The sequence below is a fragment of the Siniperca chuatsi genome, linkage group LG4 (assembly GCF_020085105.1).
Source record: "Siniperca chuatsi isolate FFG_IHB_CAS linkage group LG4, ASM2008510v1, whole genome shotgun sequence".
Classification (NCBI taxonomy): domain Eukaryota; kingdom Metazoa; phylum Chordata; class Actinopteri; order Centrarchiformes; family Sinipercidae; genus Siniperca; species Siniperca chuatsi.
Window position 1 is genome coordinate 9,091,584 of NC_058045.1, and position 25,673 is coordinate 9,117,256.

The following is a 25,673-nucleotide window of genomic DNA, read 5'->3' on the forward strand; positions in this document are numbered from 1 at the left end:
AGCAGTGTAAACATGTCGAGTAGAGGGAGACAGTAGAGCGTCAGAACTGGGAAGGCACAGACAGAAAAGACTTCCCATCTGTCCAAAAAAAAAAATCCCAGAAGACAGTGTTGAAGATTGCAGCACATAGTACACTGGTACATGTCATGATATGAACATAGTCAGTCTATTAAAGGATAAGGCTAGAAATAGTCTAGATCAATTAATTGTTCTAAAAGTTTTTGAATCAACTTCACTGGATTTCTCACTTTGCCAACAAATGCCAAGACTTTGCCAGGAACTATTTCTCTAAAAGAGCTGCTAACTAGACTATTTGTTAGTTCATGCTTTCAAAACATTGCAGATAATTCTACTAAACCGTAGATGGCCTAAACACACACAGATATTAAGAGACACTTGCACACACACACCCATACACATTCTCACTCTATAATCAACAAATTCCAACACCAGCCAGCATCAGACAACACACACACTCCCGCCACTATTCAACAACCCCTCTCATTGTGTTGATTTTGTTCCCTCTCCAGCTTTCATTTGGGCTTGTTTTATCTTTTGTTTACTGGTGGGTTTTATTCTCAGTGGCTCGGGGAAGCAAAGTGTTGGCAGTAGCTCAGTTTGATCTGCAGTCGTGGATGAAAAGCGCCAGTGGGGGAAAACAAGGACATTTTGGAAATATAAAAACATTGCCATGTAATTACAATAAAAATACATAAATATGAGTCCTCCTGACAGCGAGGGAAAGTGCCAGTGTCAGCATTGTGATGGTAAACAGTCTGCAAGGGAGTGTTTGTGTGACTCAGTGGGGGTCACCTCTACAATAGACAAGTGTGAGTTTCAACTGGGAAATAAAAAGTCCGGAAACTTCCTCACAGTCCATCCAGCCCTTTCAGGCGTTGAGGCTGTGAGTCGACACACAGCAGGCTGGTGGTGATTTAGCATCAACAACACCACAAGACAATTTTGATGTCGAGAGGAAAAAAGACAAACAAAGCACAGATGACAAGGATTTGCCAGAGAATTACAATGAATGGTTTCACTCATAGAGCAGATACAAGCAAAGCTGATTTGATTACTATAAGCTAAAATAAAAGAGAAGATGGCCATCAACACTTTGTATGTTAGCCAGATTTCATTTATTTTCTTTAGATCTCTTAGTCACAAATTAATAATATTTGATTGTAAATGAATGCTGGTGGATTAATTTATCTCAGTAACAACAAATACAGAAATAACCTTTTTATCTTGTGTTTTTGTTTATGTATGTTTCTCCCTAAACAGGAAATATACGTAATGACAGCTGTGGGCTGACTGGGTGGATGTAAAGCTGTAACAAATATTGTTCGATCAACAGAAAATGAGTCGTTTCAGTGATGTAATCAAGAAAAGATGTAAAATATTTCCTGGTAATAGCTTTTTAAATGTGAGGATTTGCTGCTTTTCTGTATTTCATATCATTATAATTTGAAAGTGTTTGGGTTTGGACATTCGAAGACGTCACCTTGGGCTCTCAGACCTTGAAAGAGGCATTTTTCACCATTTCGAGGACTTTAATGAATTAAGCATTAATGAATTCATCAGAAAAACAATCAATAAATTAATTGATAATGAAAGCCCTAGTTGGATGAATTCTGGTTTTAATTATATAGAATTCCAACAATTTATGTATTAAACATTGTGGTAAGAGTAGATTTAGTTTTTCCAATTCAAAAGATTTTATTTACTGTCCAGATTGTAAATTCCTGTACAGCATAGGGAAGTAGGTTTGATGTCTGCCTAGTGACTTAAATGCAAATCAACAGATGGTCAAACCCACATAGTTCTACCATCCACCATCACAGAACACTAATTTAGTCTTAGCACAGGGTTTGTGCGGTGGAGTGGGCCTCTGATTTGTGATTGCATGGCAGCAAGATATCATAAACAGGCACTATTCCCAGCATAGCAAGATAAGAGACACTTTTGGCAACATTAGAAAAATAACAAGTAAACAACAGTTGAGAAACTTCGAAACACGTAAACGCTCAATTCTGACAGAAGAAACAGCATGTGGGAAAAAGAGAAAGAGCAGCAGACCGAGGGAGAGAGAGAGAGGAGGGGAGACGCCTTTCGAGAGTGGCGCCGTTTAGGGTCGACATTTCAAAAAGATCTGTGTGCAGTCCCAAATCACTACTCAACAATTAGTCACAACCGTTACGTGCACACATAAAGGCATAAAGATCATTTGCACACACACACAGGCACATACACACATGGTGTGCCCGGAAAACAACGACCCATGCTTATCTCAACACACCCAGGCTTTCTCTCTTTGGCATTCACTCACTCTCGCTCTCTTAAAAATACAAACATACACACACTGACACACACACTACACACACAAGCCTATCTTTCATACCAAAATTCATGGAGGCAAATCTCTCTCATCCTCTACCAACCATTTTTTCTCTTCAACTCTCACAGGCACCGTTCCCTCTTCTCTCCCAGCATTGCCTCTAAAATCTCCCCGTTTTTCTGGCAAACCTTGACCAATTCACTGTCATAGCACACTCTGCATCCTTTCTTTTCTCTGGCCTTGTCACAGTCCAGTGTTTTTTTTCTCCTGAAATAATCTAGTTCAACTGAGGAAGCCCCAAGCAAGTGTGACAAAACTTTTCTCATTAGAGGAAAACCAGGCGAGTCTAACTCAGTAGGCATCTGTGGCACAGGTTTGCATTATTGCAACTTAGACAGATGTGATGAAAAGGACCCCAGATCATGTTAATTTTTGGTACATAATGACTTAGTAACAACTTCAGTTGGTTACACTAACATTATCCGCTCTGTGTCACTGGTCATCATCATGTAATACAACAGGAAAGCTAAAGCTGGTTTTCAAATAATTTCTTTATTCTGTTCTGATATCACTCTGCACAACGCCAGGCTTAGTGAGGGTTATGGTCCAGAGGGCACAGAGCATGAGAGGCATGGCCTTTATATCTGGGCCTCGACTCACACAGGGATCAGACACTAGATTACAAGAGATTAGTGACATCATAAATCATCTTTCAGAGCATTTGAGCCTTTTTTTTGTACAACAGCAAGCTAGACTTAAAAACATTATAAAATAATATGAGACAATTATACATTTCTGGTGCACTATTTATAGCTCTGGTATATCTCTGGTGCAGTACTACACATTTCATGGAAGAGAGTGAGTCATCCTTAGATCCTATGCTCTAGCCTGCCTGTACCACAGTCTAATGTTAGGCTATACTGATCCTTGGTGGTCAGATGAAGTACTGCAATTGCTGTAAGTCAAGCTGGGTTTTGTTGTGCTAAACATGAAGGATCTTTGGTCGTGTTTACAAGAAAAGGCTGGTTGAAATTACCCAAAATTGTTAACATATGAATGTATAAAATCTAAAAGCTACGTGAAAAAAGTTAAATTCGTCCATCCATCCATCCATCCATTTTCTTCCGCTTATCCGGGGCCGGGTCGCGGGGGCAGCAGTCTAAGCAGGGACTCCCAGACTTCCTTCGCTCCAGACACTTCCTCCAGCTCCTCCGGGGGGATCCCGAGGCGTTCCCAGGCCAGCCGAGAGACATAGTCCCTCCAGCGTGTCCTGGGTCTTCCCGGGCCGCCCCGTGGGACATGCCCAGAACACCTCCCGAGGGAGGCGCCCAGGAGGCATCCGGATCAGATGCCCTAGCCACCTCAGCTGGCTCCTCTCGACGTGGAGGAGCAGCGGCTCTACTCCGAGCTCCCCGTGTGACTGAGCTCCTCACCCTATCTCTAAGGGAGCGCCCAGCCACTCGGGCGGAGGAAGCCCATTTCGGCCGCTTGTATCCGCGATCTTGTCCTTTCGGTCACTACCCAGAGCTCATGACCATAGGTGAGGGCAGGAGCGTGGGATTGACCGTAAATCGAGAGCTTTGTCTTTCGACTCAGCTCCTTCTTCACCACAACGGTCCGATACAGCGCCCGCATCACTGCAGACGCTGTGTACCGATCCGCCTGTCAATCTCACGCCCATCCGTCCCTCACTCGTGAACAAGACCCCGAGATACTTGAACTCCTCCACTTGAGGCAAGGACTCCCCACCTACCCGAAGAGAGCAAACCACCTTTTTCCGGTCAAGAACCATGGCCTCAGAAGAGCTGATTCTCATCCCAGCTGCTTCACACTCGGCTGCAAACCGTCCCAGTGCATGCTGCAGGTCCTGGTTTGAAGAAGCCATCAGAACGACATCATCTGCAAACAGCAGAGATGAGATCCTGTGGTTCCCAAACCGACACCCTCCGGCCCCTGACTGCGCCTAGAAATTCTGTCCATATAAATTATGAACAGAACCGGTGACAAAGGGCAGCCCTGGCGGAGTCCAACATGCACCGGGAACAGGTCTGACTTACTGCCGGCAATGCGAACACAGCTCCTGCTCCGGTATATAGGGGACCGGACAGCCCTTATCAAAGGGCCCCGGACCCCATACTCCCAGAGCACTCCCCACAAAGCGCCCGGGGCACACGGTCGAATGCCTTCTCCAGATCCACAAAGCACATGTGGACTGGTTGGGCAAACTCCCATGAACCCTCGAGCACCCGATGGAGAGTATAGAGCTGGTCCAGTGTTCCACGACCGGAACCACTCTGCTCCTCCTGAATCCGAGGTTCGACTATCGGACGAATTCTCCTCTCCAGTACCCTGGAGTAGACCTTACCGGGAGGCTGAGAAGTGTGATCCCTCTGTGATTGGAACACACCCTCCGGTCCCCTTCTTATACAGAGGGACCACCACCCCGGTCTGCCAGTCCAGAGGCGCTGTCCCAGACCGCCACGCGATGTTGCAGAGACGTGTCAGCCAAGACAGTCCCACAACATCCAGAGACTTAAGATACTCAGGACGGATCTCATCCACCCCTGAAGCCTTGCCACCAAGGAGCTTGCCAACAACCTCAGTGACTTCGGCCAGGGTGATGGATGAGTCCGCCTCCGGGTCCCCAGCCTCCGCTTCCTCTTCGGAAGACGTGACAGCGGGATTGAGGAGATCCTCAAAGTATTCCTTCCACCGTCCGACAACATCCCCAGTCGAGGTCAACAGCTCTCCACCCGCACCGTACACGGTGTTGGTGAAGCACTGCTTCCCCCTCCTGAGCCGTCGGACGGTTTGCCAGAATTTCTTTGAGGCCGACCGATAGTCCTCCTCCATGGCCTCTCCGAACCTCTCCCAATCCTGAGTTTTTGCCTCTGTGACCGCACGGGCTGCAGCACGCTTAGCCTGCCGGTACCTGTCAGCTGCCTCGGGAGTCCCACGAGCCAACAAGGCCCGATAGGACTCCTTCTTCAGCCTGACGGCATCCCTTACTTCCGGCGTCCACCACCGGGTTCGGGGATTGCCGCCGCGACAGGCACCAGAAACCTTGCGACCACAGCTACGAGCCGCCGCATCGACAATGGAGGTGGAAAACATGGTCCACTCGGACTCAATGTCCCCAGCCTCCCCCGGGATCTGGGAGAAGCTCTCCCGAGGTGTGAGTTGTAGACCCTGCTGACAGCGGGCTCCGCCAGACGCCCCCAGCAGACCCTCACGATACGCTTGGGCCTGCCAAGTCTGTCCGGCTTCCTCCCCTGCCAGCGGATCCAACTCACCACCAGGTGGTGATCGGTTGACAGCTCCGCCCCTCTCTTCACCCGAGTGTCCAAGACACGCGGCCGGAGGTCAGATGATACGACAACAAAGTCGATCATCGACCTCCGCCTAGGTGTCCTGGTGCCACGTGCACTGATGGACACCCTTGTGCTTGAACATGGTGTTAGTTATGGACAAACTGCAACTAGCACAGAAGTCCAACAACTAAACACCACTTGGGTTCAGATCAGGGGCCGTTCCTTCCGATTACCCCTCTCCAGGTGGCACTGTCGTTGCCCACGTGGCGTTGAAGTCCCCAGTAGAACAACGGAGTCCCCGGGCGGTGCACTGTCTAGTACCCCTCCCAGGGACCCCAAGAAGGCCTGGTACTCTGCACTGCCGCTTCGCCCATAGGCCGCCACAACAGTGAGAGACCTGTCCCCACCCGAAGGCGGAGGGACGCGACCCTCTCGCTCACCGGGTAAACTCCAACACGTGACGGCTGAGCTGTGGGGCTATGAGCAGGCCCACACCAGCCCGCCGCCTCTCCCCGCAGGCAACGCCAGAGAAATGGAGCGCCCAGCCCCTCTCGAGAGACGGGTTCCAGAGCCCAGGCTGTGCGTGGAGGCGAGGCCGACTATATTTAGCCGGTAACGCTCAACCTCCCGCACAAGCTCAGGCTCCTTCCCCAGCGAAGTGACATTCCATGTCCCTAGAGCCAGTTTCTGTGTCCGGAGATCTGGTCGCCGAAGCCCCTGCCTTCGGTTGCCGCCCAGATCTCTCTGCACCGCCCTTACGGATCCTCCTGCGGGTGATGGGTCCACGGGAGGACGGCCCCACGCCGCTCCTCCGGGCTGTGCCCGGCCGGGCCCCGTGGGGAAAGGCCCGCCACCAGGCGCTCGCCGTCGAACACCCACCCCGGGCCTGGCTCCAGGGTGGGGCCCCGGTAGCGCCAATCCGGGCGACGTAACTGGCCTTGGTTGAAAATTCATAGGGGGCTTCTGAACCGCTCTTAGTCTGACCCGTCACCCTGGACCTGTTTGCCATGGATGACCCTACCAGGGGCATAAAGCCCCAGACAACATAGCTCCCAGGGTCATTCGGGTACTCAAACCCCTCCACCACGTTAAGGTGGCGGTTCAAGGAGGAGAGATCCTGGGTTAAATTCGAAAAATGTAAATTTGCCAACTGCATACAACTTGTAGATCCCTTTCAAAATGTGATGTAAGTTTAAAACAATGGGATTGCACCATTTCTACATAAGAAAAACAGATCTTATTTAGCATTTAGCTTATATTAAATCAGCATCTTCATGCAGGAACAAATTAGCTCGTGTACTGGAAAGTAGATAGGACTACAGTGAAAGACTTGACATTTGAGCTGAAACAATTAAATATATATATATTTTCTATTAAACTGACTATCTTCACGTTTTGGTCTGTTGGTCCTACATCTGAATATGTCAGCTTGGGCTTAGAGAAACTGTGTTTGATGCTTTTCACCATTTTGTAACATTTTAAAGTACCACTTTAACCACTGTATTCATGTGAGGCCTATGTTTTATCTACTGTTTTCATATTATTATTATTATTATGTCAATTAAAATAAGCTGAGAGTTACGATATACTGTTTTAATGAGGTGAATAAACTTATATAGAGTGTTGCTGACATGTCAGCAGAAAAGAGGGAAACACTTTTCGCAATCCATATTACTACAGTTTTGTTTTGCTTTATATTTTGTTTTATACTTACACACAGTACTACTGTGTAAGAAAGGGATGGTGGGTACAAGCTGCTCCTATCAAATAGCAAAAAGTAGCCCCACCAAAATAATCTTGAAAAACATGAATGAGATGGAGAAAATTATGACAAAGACTGTGGTGATTGTTACGGACAAAACTGGCCGGAGACACAAGGCAGGTATAGTATAGTTTATTTTAACACAGGTGCGAAGATCGGGAATGGAGGGAAGTATACAGTCTCTTGAATGGAGGTGGCGGAGCACAGAGGAGAAGATCCACACGGGTTAGGAGACTGGAGAAACACTCACGGCTGAAGAGAGACACAAGGGACCCGGAGCTGGAGAGAAGAACTCACGGAGGCCTGGAGACACACGGAGACTGGAGCCGAAGAGAATGTCTCGGAGGACAGGAGCACGCAGGAGCCGGAGAAGAGAGACTGGGGGTATGTGGTATAATCCGTACAGGTAGATAGAGTCCAAAGCGTTAACAAAGTCAGGGGAACTAGCGTTCTGTCCTGTGGCATTAACGAGACCGGACCCTGACTGTAGTGAGAAGCTGGGTTATATAGGTGAGTGGAGTGGCTGATTACGTGCAGGTGTGCGATGGGTGACAGGTGCTGGGAATTAATACTCAGGTGAGGGAGTGCAGAGTGAAGGGGAATGACTGGAGAGAACAAGACAGACTGTGACAGTGATGAAAGAGAGATGGCCAGAAGGGGTTTTTCAACAGTTTAACAATAAATGTGAGACTCTGGAGGGAAGCCTCTAATATGAGCTGGAGTTCAATGAGGAGAGTTTCTAAAAGGAGGAGAGCTGGGAGAAGAGAACACAGGAGCTGGTAGATAAAAATATTAGCTGGAGGAGATGTTCGAAAAAGTGGGAGAGCAAGGCAACTGACAGAAAACATCAAATGCATTCAGCTTCACAAACACTCCTTCAGCTGATCATTTTTCTTTGGAAGAGTGACTCACTGGATTCTAACAGAATATTTCTGAATTAGCCTTTGAAAGTGAAAACAACGGTTATTGTCTTTCTCTTTTCAGGAGCTCATCTTAGAGAAGAAGACATGGACACCTGATGATTCAGAATAATCCCCTAACAAAAGCCTGGGAATACTTTTGTGTTTTTGTGGAGACTTTTAGCAGTGTTAATTCAACTCTGATTATGTATGAAGCCCTAGTATGTGGTGTTAAGAGTGATTTGCATTAGACTGTAAGGTGACGTGTTATTTGGACAAAAGAATAGACACACCTGATTGTGTTGTTGTATTAGTATATTGTAGCTAACATATTAGCCACACTACTCAAATTATCTAACCCTGAATCAATGTATATATGCGATTCTGGAGAAATCCAATACCATGATAAAGACCACGATATAGAGCGAACTACAACATAGCAAGTAATGTAACTAGCATTAGTTAGGTTGTGGGTTAGCAAACTGTTGCTACAGTTGCTGTGAAGCTAACAGCCAGAGAGGATGAGACGTTTCCCAGAGCCAGCACAGCAGCTCCAGACAACGATACTCACAAGTCTCCTGCTTCTATAGCTAACGTTACAACAACAGCATATGTTGGCAAACTAGAAAATAAGCTGAAGGTCCGTGGGCAAGTCATTTAACCTTACCTGACACACAAATCATGGCTGGAATAGTGCTGTGTGGCACTTTGTTTGTTTCCTATTTACAGAGCCAGGGCTGTGCACAAACACACACTGAATGGACAGCTAGCGGACCGTGAGGAGATATTAAGAGTTACTTTTCAGATAATAATTTTTCATACCCTTCCTGTCCAGTGAAAACCATGTATCAGGTGATTTTGAATTTAAATTCTTCAGATAAACTGGAGGATTGAGAGTTTTTCTGAGCAGTAGTAGGCCTAGTTAAAATGAGTACAACCTGAGTACAACAGCAGTAACATGTAACATACACATTAATGTGCCAGTAATATTAATCCAAAAACATCATCTATAATAGTAAAACACTGACAGGGACCATTGTTTTGCAGAATGAGTACTTTTAATTTTGATACTATACTATACTTTACTAAGTAAATTCTGCTGATAATACCTACAGTCTATGGATAATACTTATAGACGTTTACTGAAGTAAGGTTTTGAATGCAGGACTTTTACTTGTATCTTTGTGGAGTATTTTCACAGTGTGGTATTAGTACTTTCACTTAAGTAAAGGATCTGAATACTTCTTCCACCCGACTGAGCTTCGGGAACAGAGCCTTCATCAATGCTAATTACAAAAAAATAATTGCACCTGTGTTTTTCTTGCTATAACAAGTTTAGCTAACTGTTAGGCCAGTTCAGGACTGTCTGTGACAGGCTGTGAAAAAAAAAGAGCTAATGAAAATCTGGTCTTACAACATTTTATTTATTTTGACGCATTACCCTATAATAAGCCTCTACTTAGCATAACGTTTTGCCTCTCATTAAAATATTAGCATTTTTGAGACATTTGCACTCTTGATACATTGGAGTCACAGAGCTAGCTAAAGCATCTGTTTTTCTAAAACTACAAGCCAAACTTTAAAACACTGCAGCTTTGACAACACTTACCCTCATTTTGAAGACATTTTTGGATTCCTAAAAGACTCCTCTATATGTGGCCGGAACAAAAAATGTTCTGTGGGCTGCATAATTATGAAAGAAATGAACTTTCTTAGCTTTTTTTCTCAAGCTGCCATTGCTGTTGTACCATAATGTCACTCCTGGTCCTTCTGGTCCTTGACCCCAGCACTGCTTCATGTTTTGTCCATCCCAGTTCACATCCAGTACATGGGGATCAGAATATTAGAAATACCCCTCAATATAATGCAATTCAGTCCAACACAATGTATGATACTGTATGGCCTCAAAAAGGATCATAGAGTTGAATCGACACCTCTCTAGCCAACAAATCTGAGCATAAGTGTCACAACGAGTAAATGCAGAGCTGTTGCATTGAATTGTATTAGATTATAGGCTACATGTGTTATTAAAACACTGATAGTCTAAGTTTTCATTATTTCTCAAATGAAATATGTGAAAATATATTTTCAAATTAAATAAAATGTCAAAGCCTCATTATGCTGTGTGTTATCACAAACATCGATGTACATCATCTCTCATTAAAACCATGTACTATTTATTTTACTATTAATCTGATTCTTACCACAACATTCCTCCATCAAAATGATTAAACTGTTATTAAATGTATCTGGCATACATACAAAGTTCTGGATTAGGCTCAGGCATCTGTGTGGTATGATATTTGGATAGATGTATGTTGATTGTTCAATGCACTTTACCTAAATGGTGAATAGAAAGTAAACCAAATTATGAAACATGTATTTCAGTGATGGTGACATCACTGATGTCATGACTCTCCTGCCTTTTCTCACTCTGATGAGTGGACTCCAATCCATCTGTGCTTTCAAAAATCAGCATTGCACTCTTACAGTGAATCCTCCGAGCGCTAATCCATGAGGAACTGGCATTATGCGGAGTAGCCAGCAAAATAAGGACAGTGCATCTGACACAGAAATAAGGCCATGACACATAATGATTTAAAGTGCTAAAGAGCAGCATCGTGCATTGGTCTTAGCTGGGACAAGTCATAGTTATCCTGTTAATGTGGTCAGAAATAATGATTATGAATAATAATTAAAGTCATAACCAGCGTTATAATAGTACTGCTCCAAAAGTGGAACATTTACACTAGTTTGATTTGTTTTACAAGTAGAGCTAGAAGTCAAACATCTTTATGTGCAGTTATGTTCAGTTACACACCCATTAGCTGTAGAAATGAGTAGGTTTAATGGTATGCTTGAAGAGGATAGGCTTTGTTTGTAATGGGATTTATAGATCCCATTACAAACATATCATCCAGTTTATGTTTAATGTTCATTATATGATCACTATATGAACTTCTTTTGGTTGCATGACAATAAGATATAAGTTGTGTTTTTAGTTGCCTTTTATGTGGCAGAATTAAACTGCAGAGCTGGTGGACTCGGGGGGGGGTGTCGCACCCCTGGTGACCCCATGTTCGAAAACAACGCCCCCAAAGTGCCCTCTTTGATGCCCCTATAGTAGATAAAACATGATAAAGTGCCGTCTACAATGGCACAATGTGCAAAAAAACGTGATGGAGTGTCCTCTAGGGTGCCCTTCCAGTGGAGAAAATGTAATGCAGTGCCATAGAGACTGCCCTGCATGCTAGAAAATGAGTTGGCCTCTGCGTGCCTCAAATAGTTAAATAGTTAATAGTTCCCTGTGTGTTTTTATTACAGAGGTATAGTAGTTATACTATAAATCTGAGTCACATAATAAAACAACTGGAACTGTTTCACCATAAATGCGTCACGACTTTCTGCACGCTGGTGCCCTTTTTATTTTTCCCGCCGCTGCCCCTCAGACAACCTGAGTCCGCCACTGTTAGAAGTTATATATTATTTTACAAATGTTGCTTCACCACTGCAATTATAACTGGTGTCTTATGTCCATGTAGGCTGCCTGGCACTTCTACATGCACTACACAAATAAACAACCACTAAAAGGTGGGAGGAGAAGCATTATATGATGCTTTGTTTTTCCCTTCTTCCCTTGAGAAGGGAGAGTAATTACTTTAGAATCTAAGCCTTAGTGCAGACAGTAGGCTACTCATTAATTTGCTTCTGGCATTTTAAAGCAAAAAAAATTAAATAAATAAACAGCTCCTTATACAATGCAGTGCAATGCTTTTTTTCAGGCCATCGTGTGCAGTTTCATTAAGTGTTACATAACCTCCTGATAGCAATGCAGCGTCTCATGAGGCCGAGCAATGCTGGCTGCGACTTTAACACCGCAGGTAACACTGAAACAGGAACGACTTGCAACAGATTTAGGCGGAAAGTGTTATCCTTCAAAAAAAAAAAAAAACCTAACGCCACCTGATAGCATTCAGCCCCTTTTTTCTCTGACATTAGGCCATATGATCGCGCTGATCAGTTCAGTGGATGTTGACGCAGCTTTATCAAGTAGGTGTTTGCACAGATAGACGCGCGCATAACGGGCTGCTTCTGCGTCTACCGTCTGTTCCCCTCCCTCTCTGACTCCCGGCATCACTGGCAACCCGACAATGCTGTCATAAACCGGAGAATAAATTCCCGTTTAACGATCCTGAAGGGGGCCGTCGTATTTTCTGAATGGTTATTCTTGTAGGCTGCATTAATTTGTAAGGAGGCTACAGGCCTATAATGTGTTATTGGATGCGACCCCATTCAGAGACATAATATAACCTGCTTGTTATAGGCGGTTGCTATGTGTATTTGCGCGGATACGTGCGCGTTTTATGCTGTGTGGCTGAGGTCGGTGTGAATAACACATTTCTTATTCGCTCGGAGGTTTTTCGAGGTTTGACAAGGGCATCAGTGAGCGGCACAGTGCGGCAGCGATGTGCACGTCTGACGGCTAGAAGGAGCAAGTGGGAGGTAGCCTGTTTCTGCTACTGTAGTCGTTGAGTTTTCAGAGTTATCGGCCATATCCTGGGTTCAAGCACTCTTTGCTTTAGCTCCTCACTTGGTTCACCGCCTGGCTTTAGGATGCGACGTCATGAGTTGATCGCGCCTGACAGATGTGGCTGTGTTGCAGTTGCACAGGCATAGATTCTTCGCTTGCTCTCGCTGTTTCGGGGATGCTTCTGTAAAAACGGCTTGCGTGATAAATGTTAAGTCCTCGCTTTGTGCTCGGACTGATCGCAACATTCATTTAGTCTTCGGGATTGCATAAAATGATACCTGGATCTGCCGCATCAATGCTACCATCTGCAGAAGCTGCGAAATTGTACCAGACCAATTACGTCCGCAACTCCCGTGTCATTGGACTTTTATGGGCCATCTTCACTATCCTGTTCGGTATTGTTAACGTGACCATCTTCTCACAGCCCTATTGGATTGGGGATGGCGTGGATACGCCGCAGGCCGGCTACTTCGGCCTTTTTCATTATTGCGTCGGAGACGGAATCGCCAGAGAGCTGGCCTGCCAGGGCAGCTTCACTGAGTTCGCCGCTATCCCCTCCAGTGCGTTCAAGGCCGCCTCCTTCTTCATTGGAATGTCCATGATGCTGGTTGTCACCTGCATCGGCTGCTTCAGTCTCTTCTTCCTCCTCAGCACCTCCACCGTGTACAAGATCTGTGGCTGGATGCAAGCAGCATCAGGTAAGTGGGGTGCAGGGGCTGGAAGGGACCTTGAAAAGGGGCTTAGAGGATGATTAATTGTCACTGTATTCACAAAACTTTCCACTGTTATCTTCCCAGCTACACTAATAACAGTTACAGGCTATATAAATATTTTCTAAATGAAAAAAATTTGATCTTATCTGGATCTTATCAAATGAGTGTCTCTGGGGCCTAATTTCTTTCTGTTTAGGGTCCTTGGCATGATAAGTCTTGGACACCCTTAAACTCCTGAACACTGGGCTGGATTTGAATCTGATTGATCAGTTGATTAGATAAATTAATTGTCAGCGGGAGCAGCCAAAATGAAGTTCAGCAGGCAGTGTCCACGGTCTCCCCTGGAGCTGTCAGCCGACAGCCCTGACCAGACAGTGCTGTCCATGGTGCTGAGGAGTTGCTGAGGAAATGATGGACATTACTACTGTATTTGCAGTTAATTTTTGACTGTACAAGCTACAGGTGTAGTCACATGTGAAGAATTTCTCAGCTTATTTTACTGTATTTCAAAATATCTAAATAAAATCCTGTTAATTTACAAATATCACTGATATAAACAAACCATCAGCAACTGAAGACATTAATATGAAAAATGATTGGATGGGTGCATTTCCAGTTCCATTCCCGCATTTTGAATTTTTGTTTTGTTTACATTAGGAACATGTATTGTGCCTTTAAAATTAAATCACTCTTTTGTTTTACATAACAATATAGAGGCACTGGTACCTAGATGTTAATCTATCACCATGCACCTTTGTTTTCATCATAACTCTTTTTTCTCCTAATACATCACCACAACATAAGTGAGCATGTAATGCAGCTTAAACCTCCGAAAAGCACATATCTCTTTTTATTATTGGTCAAAAATGATGGTCCAGTGTGATTGGATAATGTAATGCAGGAACATTGCTTTTAGTAATGCTTTTCTAGTGATATCCAAAAACTGATACAAATTGATAACAGATGATGAATTTACAAATAATGTTTACTGTAACTATTTTTTATGTGACTGCGTGACCACATAACATATGCACCTAATTACATGATAATGCTGGTATTATAGCACCGAAGAGGTATAGCTACAATACAGCCAAATATAATGTGTCTTTCAATATGATCTGCAGTCTATCCTCAGCCAACAGGTGTATGTGTGTGTGGTAGAGTTAGGGGTATTGAGGGTTTTAAATGCTGTAGAGGTCAGTGGTTCAGCTGCTGGCAGCATTTTGTCACTGTAACTGCTGGCTAATGTCATCCAGAGAGAGTGGAGACCTCCATCATCTGAAAGGAGTCCAAACGTTGCCAAACATGCATCTGCTCAGCGGTACCAGTGGTCAGAGCAGCTTCCTGTTCGCAACAAACACAGATTCGGGGGATTATTTGGAACAACTCCAGCTCAGTGTGTTATGTTGGGCTGAATTAATGCAAAAGGCCTGTCTAATGAGGAGACTGCCGGGCTTTGTGCCTCTGCAGCTAAGAGATGAAAGAGAAAGCCAAGAGGAGAGACCCTGGCCACGACAAGCTGGCACAGGGATGCCTAATGAGCAAGCCTGGCTGCTTAGCACTGTCAAACTTCATTACACTTAGCTGAAGGTTAAACTCACGCTGCCTTCACTTACTAGCCCTGTGGAGGACAGGTGGCCCACTGGCATCTGTAATGGGCCCCTTACTGTCAGCTGATGTCTTGATAGGGAGGTACAAATCATCAGTATGATGATAAATGGCAGGCCAGAATGTGTGTCTGTGTGTGTGTGTGTGTGTGTGTGTGTAAGAGAAAGAGAAAAAGGGAGTGAGAAACCATTCTTTATTTCTTTATTTCTTTATTGCTCCCTTTTCCTTTATCCACTAGGAAACACTAAAGAGTTTTCCCTCGGTGATCAATAAAGTATTTCTGATTTCCTTCTTGAAACATTTTGGCACATTTTGAAACATTTTGGCAGCACACATCTCATCTCATGCCAAAAAAGCAAAATTAAATTAAAATTGACACCGTGGGTCAGCCTTAGCTTGTTGTTACCCATCCCTGCTGCTAATCTGGTCTAGGGACATGAATGATATCCAGAGCACCGCTCTCTGCTTCGTGGCATTGATCTTTCTCTCTCTCATCATTACAGGTCTTTTTTGTTTTCTCATTGTATGGCTACATTTCATAGTTTTTTCTTGTCTTTGGTGCAGATTTATATGGTATGACAAAACAGTACCTGACAGTTCCATGCATCATTGAGTAAAAGGGCTATTCAGATACACTAACTCAATATCAAGGTCAGACTGTATGTGTTGGCCACGTATACGTAACTTAAGTGAAATACTGTGTGCCACTCTTGCAGCAGCCTTCTAAAATCCCCTTGGGCTGAGGTCAGAAGGTTGTGGATAAACACTTAACAACATATAACAAATTCACGCCGTTGCACAGAGTTGCTCTCCAGTGAATCAGTCAGTGAGTGCGCACACACATCTCTAGTCATCTCCAGGAAGAGAGTTTTTTCGTGAAGCCCAGGTAAAAAGGCTGAATGTTTGATGAGAAAGCAAACCGCCAGGACACATTAGATCTCTCAAAATGTCGACCTCAGCCAAACAAAGTTCAGTGCAGAAATGCTCCTGCGTCCATCCTGGCCTAGATGGACTTGTATCCTTCTTTTACTTTCCTCACCAGAGCTATTTCCATCTGTGCATCTGCTCAAGTCCATGGCATGCAGGTGTAAGCGTGTTTTTCCCCCCGCTGAGCTGAGCACAGCAAGCTACATGATGCACAAGCTCCTTTACCTTATCTCTTTCGGTTAGCTTCACACAATTTCACCCTTCTGTGCATCTAAACTTGTTTCACTTGCTCATTTTGACCTCACCGTATCTCCAGTTCCACGCTCTTTTTATACCTTTTCTTTTCTTTAACTCCCCTCTCCTCTTTCCCCTTCTTTTCTCTTCAGAAACTTGTTCCAGTGAATACAACATGTGCTGTCCATTTCTCTCTCCACCTTTTCTGTCCTGTAACTGCAGTTCTTCAGTGGTCTGCAGGCCAATTAACTAAGAAGACTTTGAGGTCAATGATAATTACTTCACCATTTTCTACCCTGTCTACGTATTCTGTCATGTCGACTGCCAGCCTTTTTCTGTATTTAATGAGAGTGTTTCTTCTCAAAAACATATGAGTCATACCTATGAATAAGCAAGACGTAAGCTTTGTAAAGTCAGCAGAACAAATGTGCAGACTGAGGTTGGCCTAAATGCAAAGATACAGACTGGACTGTTTTCAAAGGATTGCATTTAATTAGAGGTCAAATTTCTATTGTTCTGTCCTTTTGTTTATTTTATTATTTGGTCTGTTCTTTTAGTGTGGGCTTGGTTGTTGTTTCTTCCTGAAATAATTAAGAAAGAAAAGATTTGCCCTAGAATTCACAGGGAAGCAAAATGATGCGTTCGGAAACATCCTCTGTTTTTTCTTTGATGTCTTTGGTAGTTAATACTTTAGGGATGATGTTTCAGATTGTGCATAAGCCTGTGCCTTCTGCAGCATTTGCATGGCTTTCTCTGATGATAAACTAATGATAAGCACATTTAAACATTTGAAACATTTATCTAATGATCTACTCTTAGCAAGTCTATTTCTGATGGCTGTTTGATCCACAACTGAAAAATTGTGAAAAATTACATTTATTCCAAGGTAATTTATTCAAATTATTTGCTTTGTCCAACCAAAGATATTCTGTTTACTATCACATAAAATAAATAAAACAGCAAATTCTCACAATTGAGAAGCTGGAACTTGAGAATGTTTTGCATTTTTTGCTTGAAAAATTACTTAAACAATTAATCGATTATCAAAATAATTGCTGAATAATTTTCTGTCAGTCGACTAATTAATTGACTAATTGTTTTGATTCTAGGCCAAATTCCAACATGTAAATTAGTCAGACCAGTAATCACAAGGGCTGACCTTACTGACCTTACTACTGCCCTTAGACTAATCTTGTGAATTGAGCTACGAGGCTGCTCTCAGTCAATATACCTTCATACTGCATGCATAGGCAGTAAGAAAGGTACTTGTCGCTGTCTGTCTCTTTGAAAGAAAAGTAAAATTCCACTATATATTCTTTTCATTGTATGTATATGAAATATATGAGTGAATATATACTTATATGAGTGTGTGTTCCAGCTACAGAAAATAGCCTTCAAGAAATGAATTAAAATCTACTTTAGATAAAGATGGATAAAGATCAGACAAGAGGGATCAACACATCAGAACTTTAAACCTTTATTGCCTGACAGTGGTGAGAAAGGTCAGTGAGAAGATAAAGGGGAAACAGAGATGCCAATAAAGAGAAAAAAGAACTGGAAGATAACATATGAGAGAATAGTATGAGGTCTGATTGACAGACAGAAAGAAGACACAGAAGGTAGACAGAAAACAAATCAGATAACAGAGCTCAGAGAAAACATACTGATCCTTTGGGTGACCTCTTTCTTTCTCTCTATGTATCATTATCTGCATTTTATGTGGCTGGCTCTCACTCCCATGGTCCATTAGCTCTATTGAGAGGCTTGTTCTGAAAGAAGCATTAAAGCGTAGTTGAATGCAGAGGTGGAAAGTGGTGGAGCTTGGTATGGGAGCACCCGTCATAGAGCTGCACTTTTTCACTGCAGCAGTACCAGACCTATGCGCTCCACGTCACCAGAGTTAATGCTGCAAACGAGCACTTTTATCTGGATACCTATTAGGCCTTTAAAAGCAGATTAGTGCTTGACTGAGGAAAAGGCTGATTCTGTTACTTTTGCCGTTGCTTTGCTTCCTGTGCATTCGCATCTATGTGTGCATGCTTCACATAGCAACATTCTCTACATTCGGTAGACATAATAGGTGCACATGCTTGGTCTGCATGCTAATACATGACCATCCATGCCCAGGGGTTGATTAACTTTTTTTGGCCACATGCATCTTTGTTGAAAAACAACTCCTCAGGCTGCCAATCCCAAACAACATTATGCTATAGCACAAATTAGCATATAAATGAACAGCACTTCTATTAAAATGCACAAAGAGTTTACTTTAATTTGAAGTGCTGTTAAACTTTGTCCATAATTGCCTTGATACCAAAAAGTAAACAAAGAAAATTTGCCCAAACAAGTTATATATATATATATATATATATATATATATATTAACTTTCAGCACATTAGAAGTTTTTCATCTTCAACTGACTTTTGCAGTTACATCCTTGAATGACCTTCTGCATCTTAACTGCATCTCGTATTGAGTTCCAGTGAGTGAACCGGACTATTTTCACACATCATAGCTACCTACCCTAAAGAAGTTTAAGTTAACATTGTAATGCTCCATCAATGCCAGTGAATTATTGTTTATCCGCGAGTTCACTTCAATTTGGTTTGACTTTGTGAAGTACTTTGAAAGACCAAGCTAATGCAGTGTAGGTCTGGTCTTTTGAGTTTTTACAAAATGTCACCACATCTCCACTAATATTACTTAAAGCTGCTGAATTACTATTTTATATAAACAATGGTTCAACGACTATGTGTAATGTCCGTAATGATGAACCCATAGATAATTATCACCCAACTCTGCAGTTCCCCTCAGATCTAAGGAGCTTTATAGTGTCTTTCAGCTCATTGTTTTGGTTTCGTGTCCCACAACTTTATTGTTTTGGTTAAGTCTCACTACTCTCATCAGCGCAGTTTCCAGTCACAGCAGGAAGCTATTTTCAGCACACAAGCTCTGAAAACTGACTGTTCACTATCTGCCCAGAACAAACGGTAGACTGACAAAGACTGTGACTATCTGGTGAACATAGTGGAGCATTTAGCAGCTAAAGAGCCAGATATTTTTCTCAGGAGTTGGTGGAGAACAAAAACACAGTTAAAAGACGAGTGAATATTGGACTTACAATCGCCCCGTTGCTTGAAACACAACTCCAAATAAATACTAATGTTGCTCCGTATCTGCTGTATGTGTAAATAAGCAACTATTTGCTACCATGTTTGCCATATCACCTTTATGAGGTGAGAATATGTCAATGCTGTGTTTACAGCTTGTTTTGCTGCCCCCAAGTGGCCAAAAACAAAATAAATCAGTTATTGCAGGTTTGAATAAATTGTTAGTGAAGTATAAAAAACAGATGTTATTCAGAGTTAGGTTAGCTAACTCGGATGCCAGTTAGTTGGAAACTCCAATACTGTAAGTACTGTTTCATACTGACATCCTTATCAAAGTAAATTCATACTTCTTAAGACAGACGTTTTCAGACAAGACCCCCATCCACCGCTAACCACCTCCCTACGGGTTTTATGCGTCACAAAAACATAGCACCTAATTAATTTGCGGTGGTAATGATACATGTAAATAGTGCTTTGCAACACCTTTCTGCTATTATTTATGGTATTTCTAGAAGGTGTACACAGACATGTAACTGAGCAAATGTTAGTCGAAGACACACCTGCCTCATAATTTTAGAAAGCAATATAACAGGAGTAATGTTAAGTGGATGGATAATGGGAGAAATAAACCAGTGACTCATCAACACTGTTAACTGGCATTTTCTAATTTCAGTAAATGGAAAAATAATTGAAGGATTTTACTCTTTGAGGCCTACCAATATCCAGATTATACCTCCGATATGATCAATAAATGACCTGTGTCCTCTCTGTACAGTCTGTGTTGTCTGAATTTGTCCAATTGAATGTGCAGTAGACTAACCTGAAACCTTCATAAATGCTACACTGAAACGTCCAAACTGCAGCCTGTGACTGGAGGTTAATCTAACCTTGGACCTTTTTGTTATTCTACAGCAGTCTGTGACAGTTTGGGGGCCGCCGGTTATCATCATCATGTTAGAAACAGTCTGATGTATCCAGTCATTCGTGCTGCTGCAGCTACATACAGAGCAAGGACTAATGTCTCTCTACAGCACATCAAGTCAGATACCCAGTCGGGCAGACTTGTGTAACGCAGATAGCGAAACATCATTGGAGAGTACTGTCTGCTGTTATTACAGCAAGGTGCATCAGCGCTGTTAACTATGAAACACCAGTGAAAAAAGAGAATGAGAAATTGGGTTCATATTGGTGTAAGTGACATAACAAACAAGACAAGTCCTAAATAGGCTTCAGAAATCTTTGGCTGAAATCCACACTGGTCATCTGGGGTACAAGACAATGGCCGTCAGGTGGTAAAGAGAAGTGATGACAACTGGTTCGGGATAATTGCACTGTATTCTCACTGGGTCTTTTCAGAGCAGCGCTGAAGCTGAATGTGCTGACCCACAACCTTTTTTCAATCAAATCAATTGGACGCTGCAATGTGCACTAATCCACACATGGCACTTTCGCAGCAGGCGGCTCAACATTCAAAGGTGAGACAGGGATGATCTCTAGACTACAAACTCCTCACTGTGACTCTCCTTAGCTCTTTTTCTGTCTGTGTGTTTATCTGTCTTTTACTGTAACCTGTCTCTCCCATTGTTTTCAATCTTGCTTTCTTACTCATTTGGCTCACGTCTACACAGGTAATCTGTTTTCAAATCAACACCCTTCCACTCCTGCGTTTTTGTAATTAAGAAACACATAATAGCTAGTTGAACCATCTAATTATAGCCAGCGGGAGGCATTGGGGAACCATCAGTGCAGCTCACAGTCCTGCTGACGGTGGACAGCAGGAGGAGAGGGTGGATGATGGATATCTACACACACACACCATTACACAAATTGCACTCATACGCATAGTCATTTACATGCATGTACTGTATGTGTTTTCTGGGGGGGGGGGTAATTAAATACTATGGCTAGGTCTTTTGAGCACAGCAAGAGATTCACAGGGATGTCATAATGCATATTTGTTGATTTAATGCTTATTTGTGAATGCAGAACAGTTGGTTTAATTTAAGAACCTTGAGATCATGTTTTTGAACATCAACAACAAATCAATGCTAATTAATTAGCCCACACCTTGTGAGTGTGGGTGTAGCAGTGTGAAATACAAACTCTAAATGCCAGCAAAGTCATCACTGTGACTCCCCTGTGTTTTGTGTCCCTGTAGCCCTGCGAGGTGTGCACTATAGATTTGCCGGAGTTAATCCCTGTGATCTCAGAAGCGGCCTGGCTCAGAGCTCAGACGGGGGAGGCTGCTGATTTATTCCACAGGGGGGAGGGATGAGGTGGGACAGCAAGGACACTGTGACCCATGAAAAAAACATTCCTTGCTGTAATGACAATAATAGTAGGTGCGCACATGTTCGTGCATGACGTGTGTATATGCACAGTAGTGGAAAGTAACTAAGTACATTTGCATTTTCAAGTACTATACTTAAGTACAATTATTCACTACATTTCAGAGTGAAATGCACTCTCAATGCACCCCGATGTCTCTCCCCCCGGAAGTGCGTCACGTCGGAAGTGCGTGCCGTTATGCGTGGACCAATGAGCGTGAAGCATGCGTGGTTAGCAGGAGCCAATGGGAGTAAAGTAGGCGTGGGAATGAAAAACCCTGTAAATTAAATAATATGATTAAATAATTCAATCATTTAAGTGAAATCAATAGTAACAAAAGTATAAAAATAATTGACAAATTTACCATCTGTAAAATCTAATCTTTCAGGAGCAAAGAGTCTGACCTGTTTTATGTTTATAGTGTATCATATCGTTTTCTAGTACTTCTCCTGTGTGCACTGACGTAAAGGCAAGCTACTGTAACAAAGAGTTTCCCTATGGGGATCAATAAAGTATTTCTGATTCTGATTCTGAAAAGACACGTCCTTCTCTGTTTTCTGTCCGGTGCAGAGTGAGGTGTGAATGAATTGGAAAGATGTGGGAGGGTAGGCGGAGTTTGCGTGAACCAAAGGGAGGGTTAGCCAATGGGAAAATAGGTTAGGAGGAGCTTGCGTGAGGCAATAATTTTGTGAAAATGTGAACTCAAAAATAAATGATTAAAGTTTTGAAGCTGAATAAATGTCCAGATATCCGTTGATGAATGTCTACATGCAGCATCTCTTGCAACTCCTGTGCAGATTGTGTGAAGATCAAGGAATGAGGGCGTCAGAGTTTCCTCTGTAATACCATCACCCTAAAGACAGTTTGAAATCGGCGTGTGAATCTCCTCACACACAGAGTAAATAAAACCATACAGCTGCCTAAGGCAATTCTCAATCATCTATACATCCTGTGTCCCTAAAAGGATCACTGTTTCCTGCTCTTTCTGAAGGCCCTTTGTATGAAGACAGATCAAGAAATGTCTCTTTTATGGTCTTAAGGCATATTTAAAAAAGATTATACTTTAAAGTTTCACAATATCATAATAGGAAATTACAATTAGTGTCTTTAACACTGAGCCTGATGTCAAATGTACTTTGACATTTGTTTCTGTGTGAAGCTCCGTGTTGGAGGTCTGGATAATAAACATCTCAAATGACAAGAAAGTAAAATAAATGTTAAATCTCAGAGGCTAATCTCTGCATCAAACACACACACACACACACACACACACACACACACACACAGGAACCAGAGAAGATCAAGAGGTTATGTGTTGGCAGGCCGGAGCCGGGCACCCTGTTGATATGGGTTGCTTGATCATTGCATTGTTTTCACACACAGGACCTTATAAAGATAGGGGTACCTAGTGACTGTGGATATGAAAACTTGGGCTGTGTTATTATTATTGATAGCTTGTGCTGCGTACACCCTGTATGTACGATGTTTGTCTCTGTACAGGTCTAACTCATGCAGCATCTCAGGTCAGCAGCTGTTCTACACCATAGACTGCAGCTAATTAGGGGTAATTTAGTTAGATAAGAGAAAGTGGGGGGGAAATGTATGCACATGTGTTGGCAGGCCAGAGCCGGCACCCTGTTGATATGGACTGTTTGATCATTGCATGGGGGGTGACTCGCATGTCCTCACTGACCAGCCACTCTGATAACATGCAGTGGCCTGTGAAGATCAAGAAGAATGGAGGAAGTGTGAACTTAGGCATTTACATAGTATTGTGTAGAGGGAGGAGCTCAGGTCATATAACCAACTGCTTCAGACATAGCAGGGACAGCGTGTGGAGAGGTCTCTGTGCTGTGCCATTGGGGGATATAAATACAAGTTAAAGACGACGCAGAGAATAGGACTTCTGAATCTGACAACGGAGAACGGCTCAAGCATCCGGTAAATTACCTATATCTTTAAAGCTAAATTTTACGCGTTTAAACCTTTAGGCAGAAACATAGGGACTTTTTTCATTCTTTGCAGTGACTCTAAACGGAGGGCTGAACCTTCAAGCAGAGGAGTCTGGTAAGTACAGGTCTACATTATGTATTTTTAATACTGAAATATCTAAAAGACTTTTATTTCCTACCGTGATTATAAATTTTATCTTTCAGAGTCATCAACACCCGAGACCTCATCTGATACTGACTCCTCATCTGTGCTTTCAGAGGACGTGGTATTACCCGGTGAGTTGCTACATTTTTTTCACCAGTTTTTTTACCTAAAACTTACGCAGAATATTTATCAAAAACTTGTTTCTCATGCTAGACCTGTGGGGCGATTTGGATCAATATTTCTAAGAAGGGTTATCGCCATCATCACCGCCACAGGATGACGCAACAGGGCATGCCTCAGACCGTCAAAAACATTATACATTCTCTAGAGTCTGTCCGGTTAACCGGAAGAGATCCAGGGGATGTGATACCGCAACAAAATTTTGAAGAACAACCGCCATTTCACCGGGAGTCTGTCTCAACCGCTAATCAACCGCTGATGGCCGCGGAGAGGTCTAGGCCTCAACCAGCGGACAGAGATCCAGGATTCTCATCGGGTCGCAACAACAGGAGAACCAGTTCTGAGAATCCATACCTGAGATCCCGCGGGGCTTCCAGCAAAGGATTTCCATCGGCACGCTGTAAGTCTATTTGCTTTTTAAATTGTTTTACAGTGCATTGTGAGACGATTCAATCACTCCGTATAAATGTAATAATTACCCATAAGGGAACACAATGTATGTTCCTTTTCTCATTTTACATCATAAGCATACACGGAAGGTTTTGTATGTGTGAAATTAAATAGGCCGTGCTTAAAAATGAACTTTCAACAAAGCTGAGTCTCACAAGGTATATTTGACTGTGTGTTGTTATAAGCTATTAACGGCGTTGGTTGAGTTATAGCGTTATCCTGGTGCTTTTCAAATATATAGAGATAAGATGCTATAAATTCTGGGGTTTTTGCATTTGTTATTCTCATCAGTCTCTCTTAAAGTAAAAACAGCTGTTTTTGGTCCTTACTCTTGTCTTCACAACAAGTTGTGACTCTCTCACTCACACACACACGCACATGCACGCGCGCACACACACACACGGTCTGGCTGTTTGTTTACATACCTTAAGGGGTTGCTGTGTTTATGAAATCTGCCCGTTTATGAAGTTAATGTTTTCTTTTTTGTTTCTCTCTCTCTTTTTTGTCTCCAGCAAACAGACCCAGGTCCAGACCATCCATGTGTCCTCGGTGCTGCAGAGCTACACGCCAGCAATTGGAGCTGATGGCTAGAGCCTGTTGGCTCATCTGTCAGAAGTTAGGTGTACAAAGTGACAATTTGTAAACTGTTTCAGACTGTGATTTTTATCATCTGTATAAATTGCAATGATGTTGATTTAGGTAGATAGACGACGGGCCACTGATGGGGGTGTATTCCCGTCCTTAGTCTGTATTGTTCTGGGCATCCGGGTGTGAGATCGATGATTAAATACCCGTGAGGATCTTTGGTAGCATCTTCAAAACTTTCTAATAAAAAGGCTTTTCAACCGGGAAACATTTGTTGAGCCAATATATTCAACTGTAATCTGTCTCGAGGGTTTTTAAACAGTACCAGATAATTACTGTTTAAACTGATGGTGCGGCTGTGCTTACCTTGATGGAAAAGATTTTATTACGCATGCTTCACGCTCATTGGCTCCTGCTAACCACGCCTGCTTCACGCTCATTGGTCAACGCATAACGCCACACACTTCCGGCATGACGCACTTCCGACGTGACGCACTTCCAGTGTGACGCACTTCCGGGGGGAGAGACATCCTTTTTAATCAAAGGTCAAAGGTCACCATCAATCATTTGTCAATTAAAAAGTGACAGAAGGTATTGTTTAT

The 25,673-nt window shown here is 43.0% G+C and overlaps 1 protein-coding gene and 1 long non-coding RNA gene across 3 annotated transcripts in view; both read left to right on the forward strand.

Annotated features, from left to right (window-relative positions):
- The first annotated feature begins 12,205 nt into the window (after nt 1-12,205).
- LOC122875189 (LHFPL tetraspan subfamily member 3 protein-like) overlaps nt 12,206-25,673 on the forward strand; it is a 28,951-nt gene continuing 15,483 nt past the window's right edge. The window contains exon 1 of one of the 2 annotated variants that reach the window (XM_044194064.1): nt 12,206-13,536. In XM_044194064.1, coding sequence (XP_044049999.1) covers nt 13,110-13,536 — 427 coding nt within the window. In that variant the 5' untranslated portion in view covers nt 12,206-13,109. The remainder of the gene's footprint in view (nt 13,537-25,673) is intronic. The other variant, XM_044194063.1, reaches the window with a different exon arrangement.
- On the forward strand, nt 23,542-25,339 carry LOC122875190. The gene is made up of 5 exons (XR_006377767.1): nt 23,542-23,700; nt 23,785-23,826; nt 23,916-23,987; nt 24,070-24,436; nt 24,999-25,339. It is a non-coding gene; the product is annotated as an uncharacterized LOC122875190 (long non-coding RNA).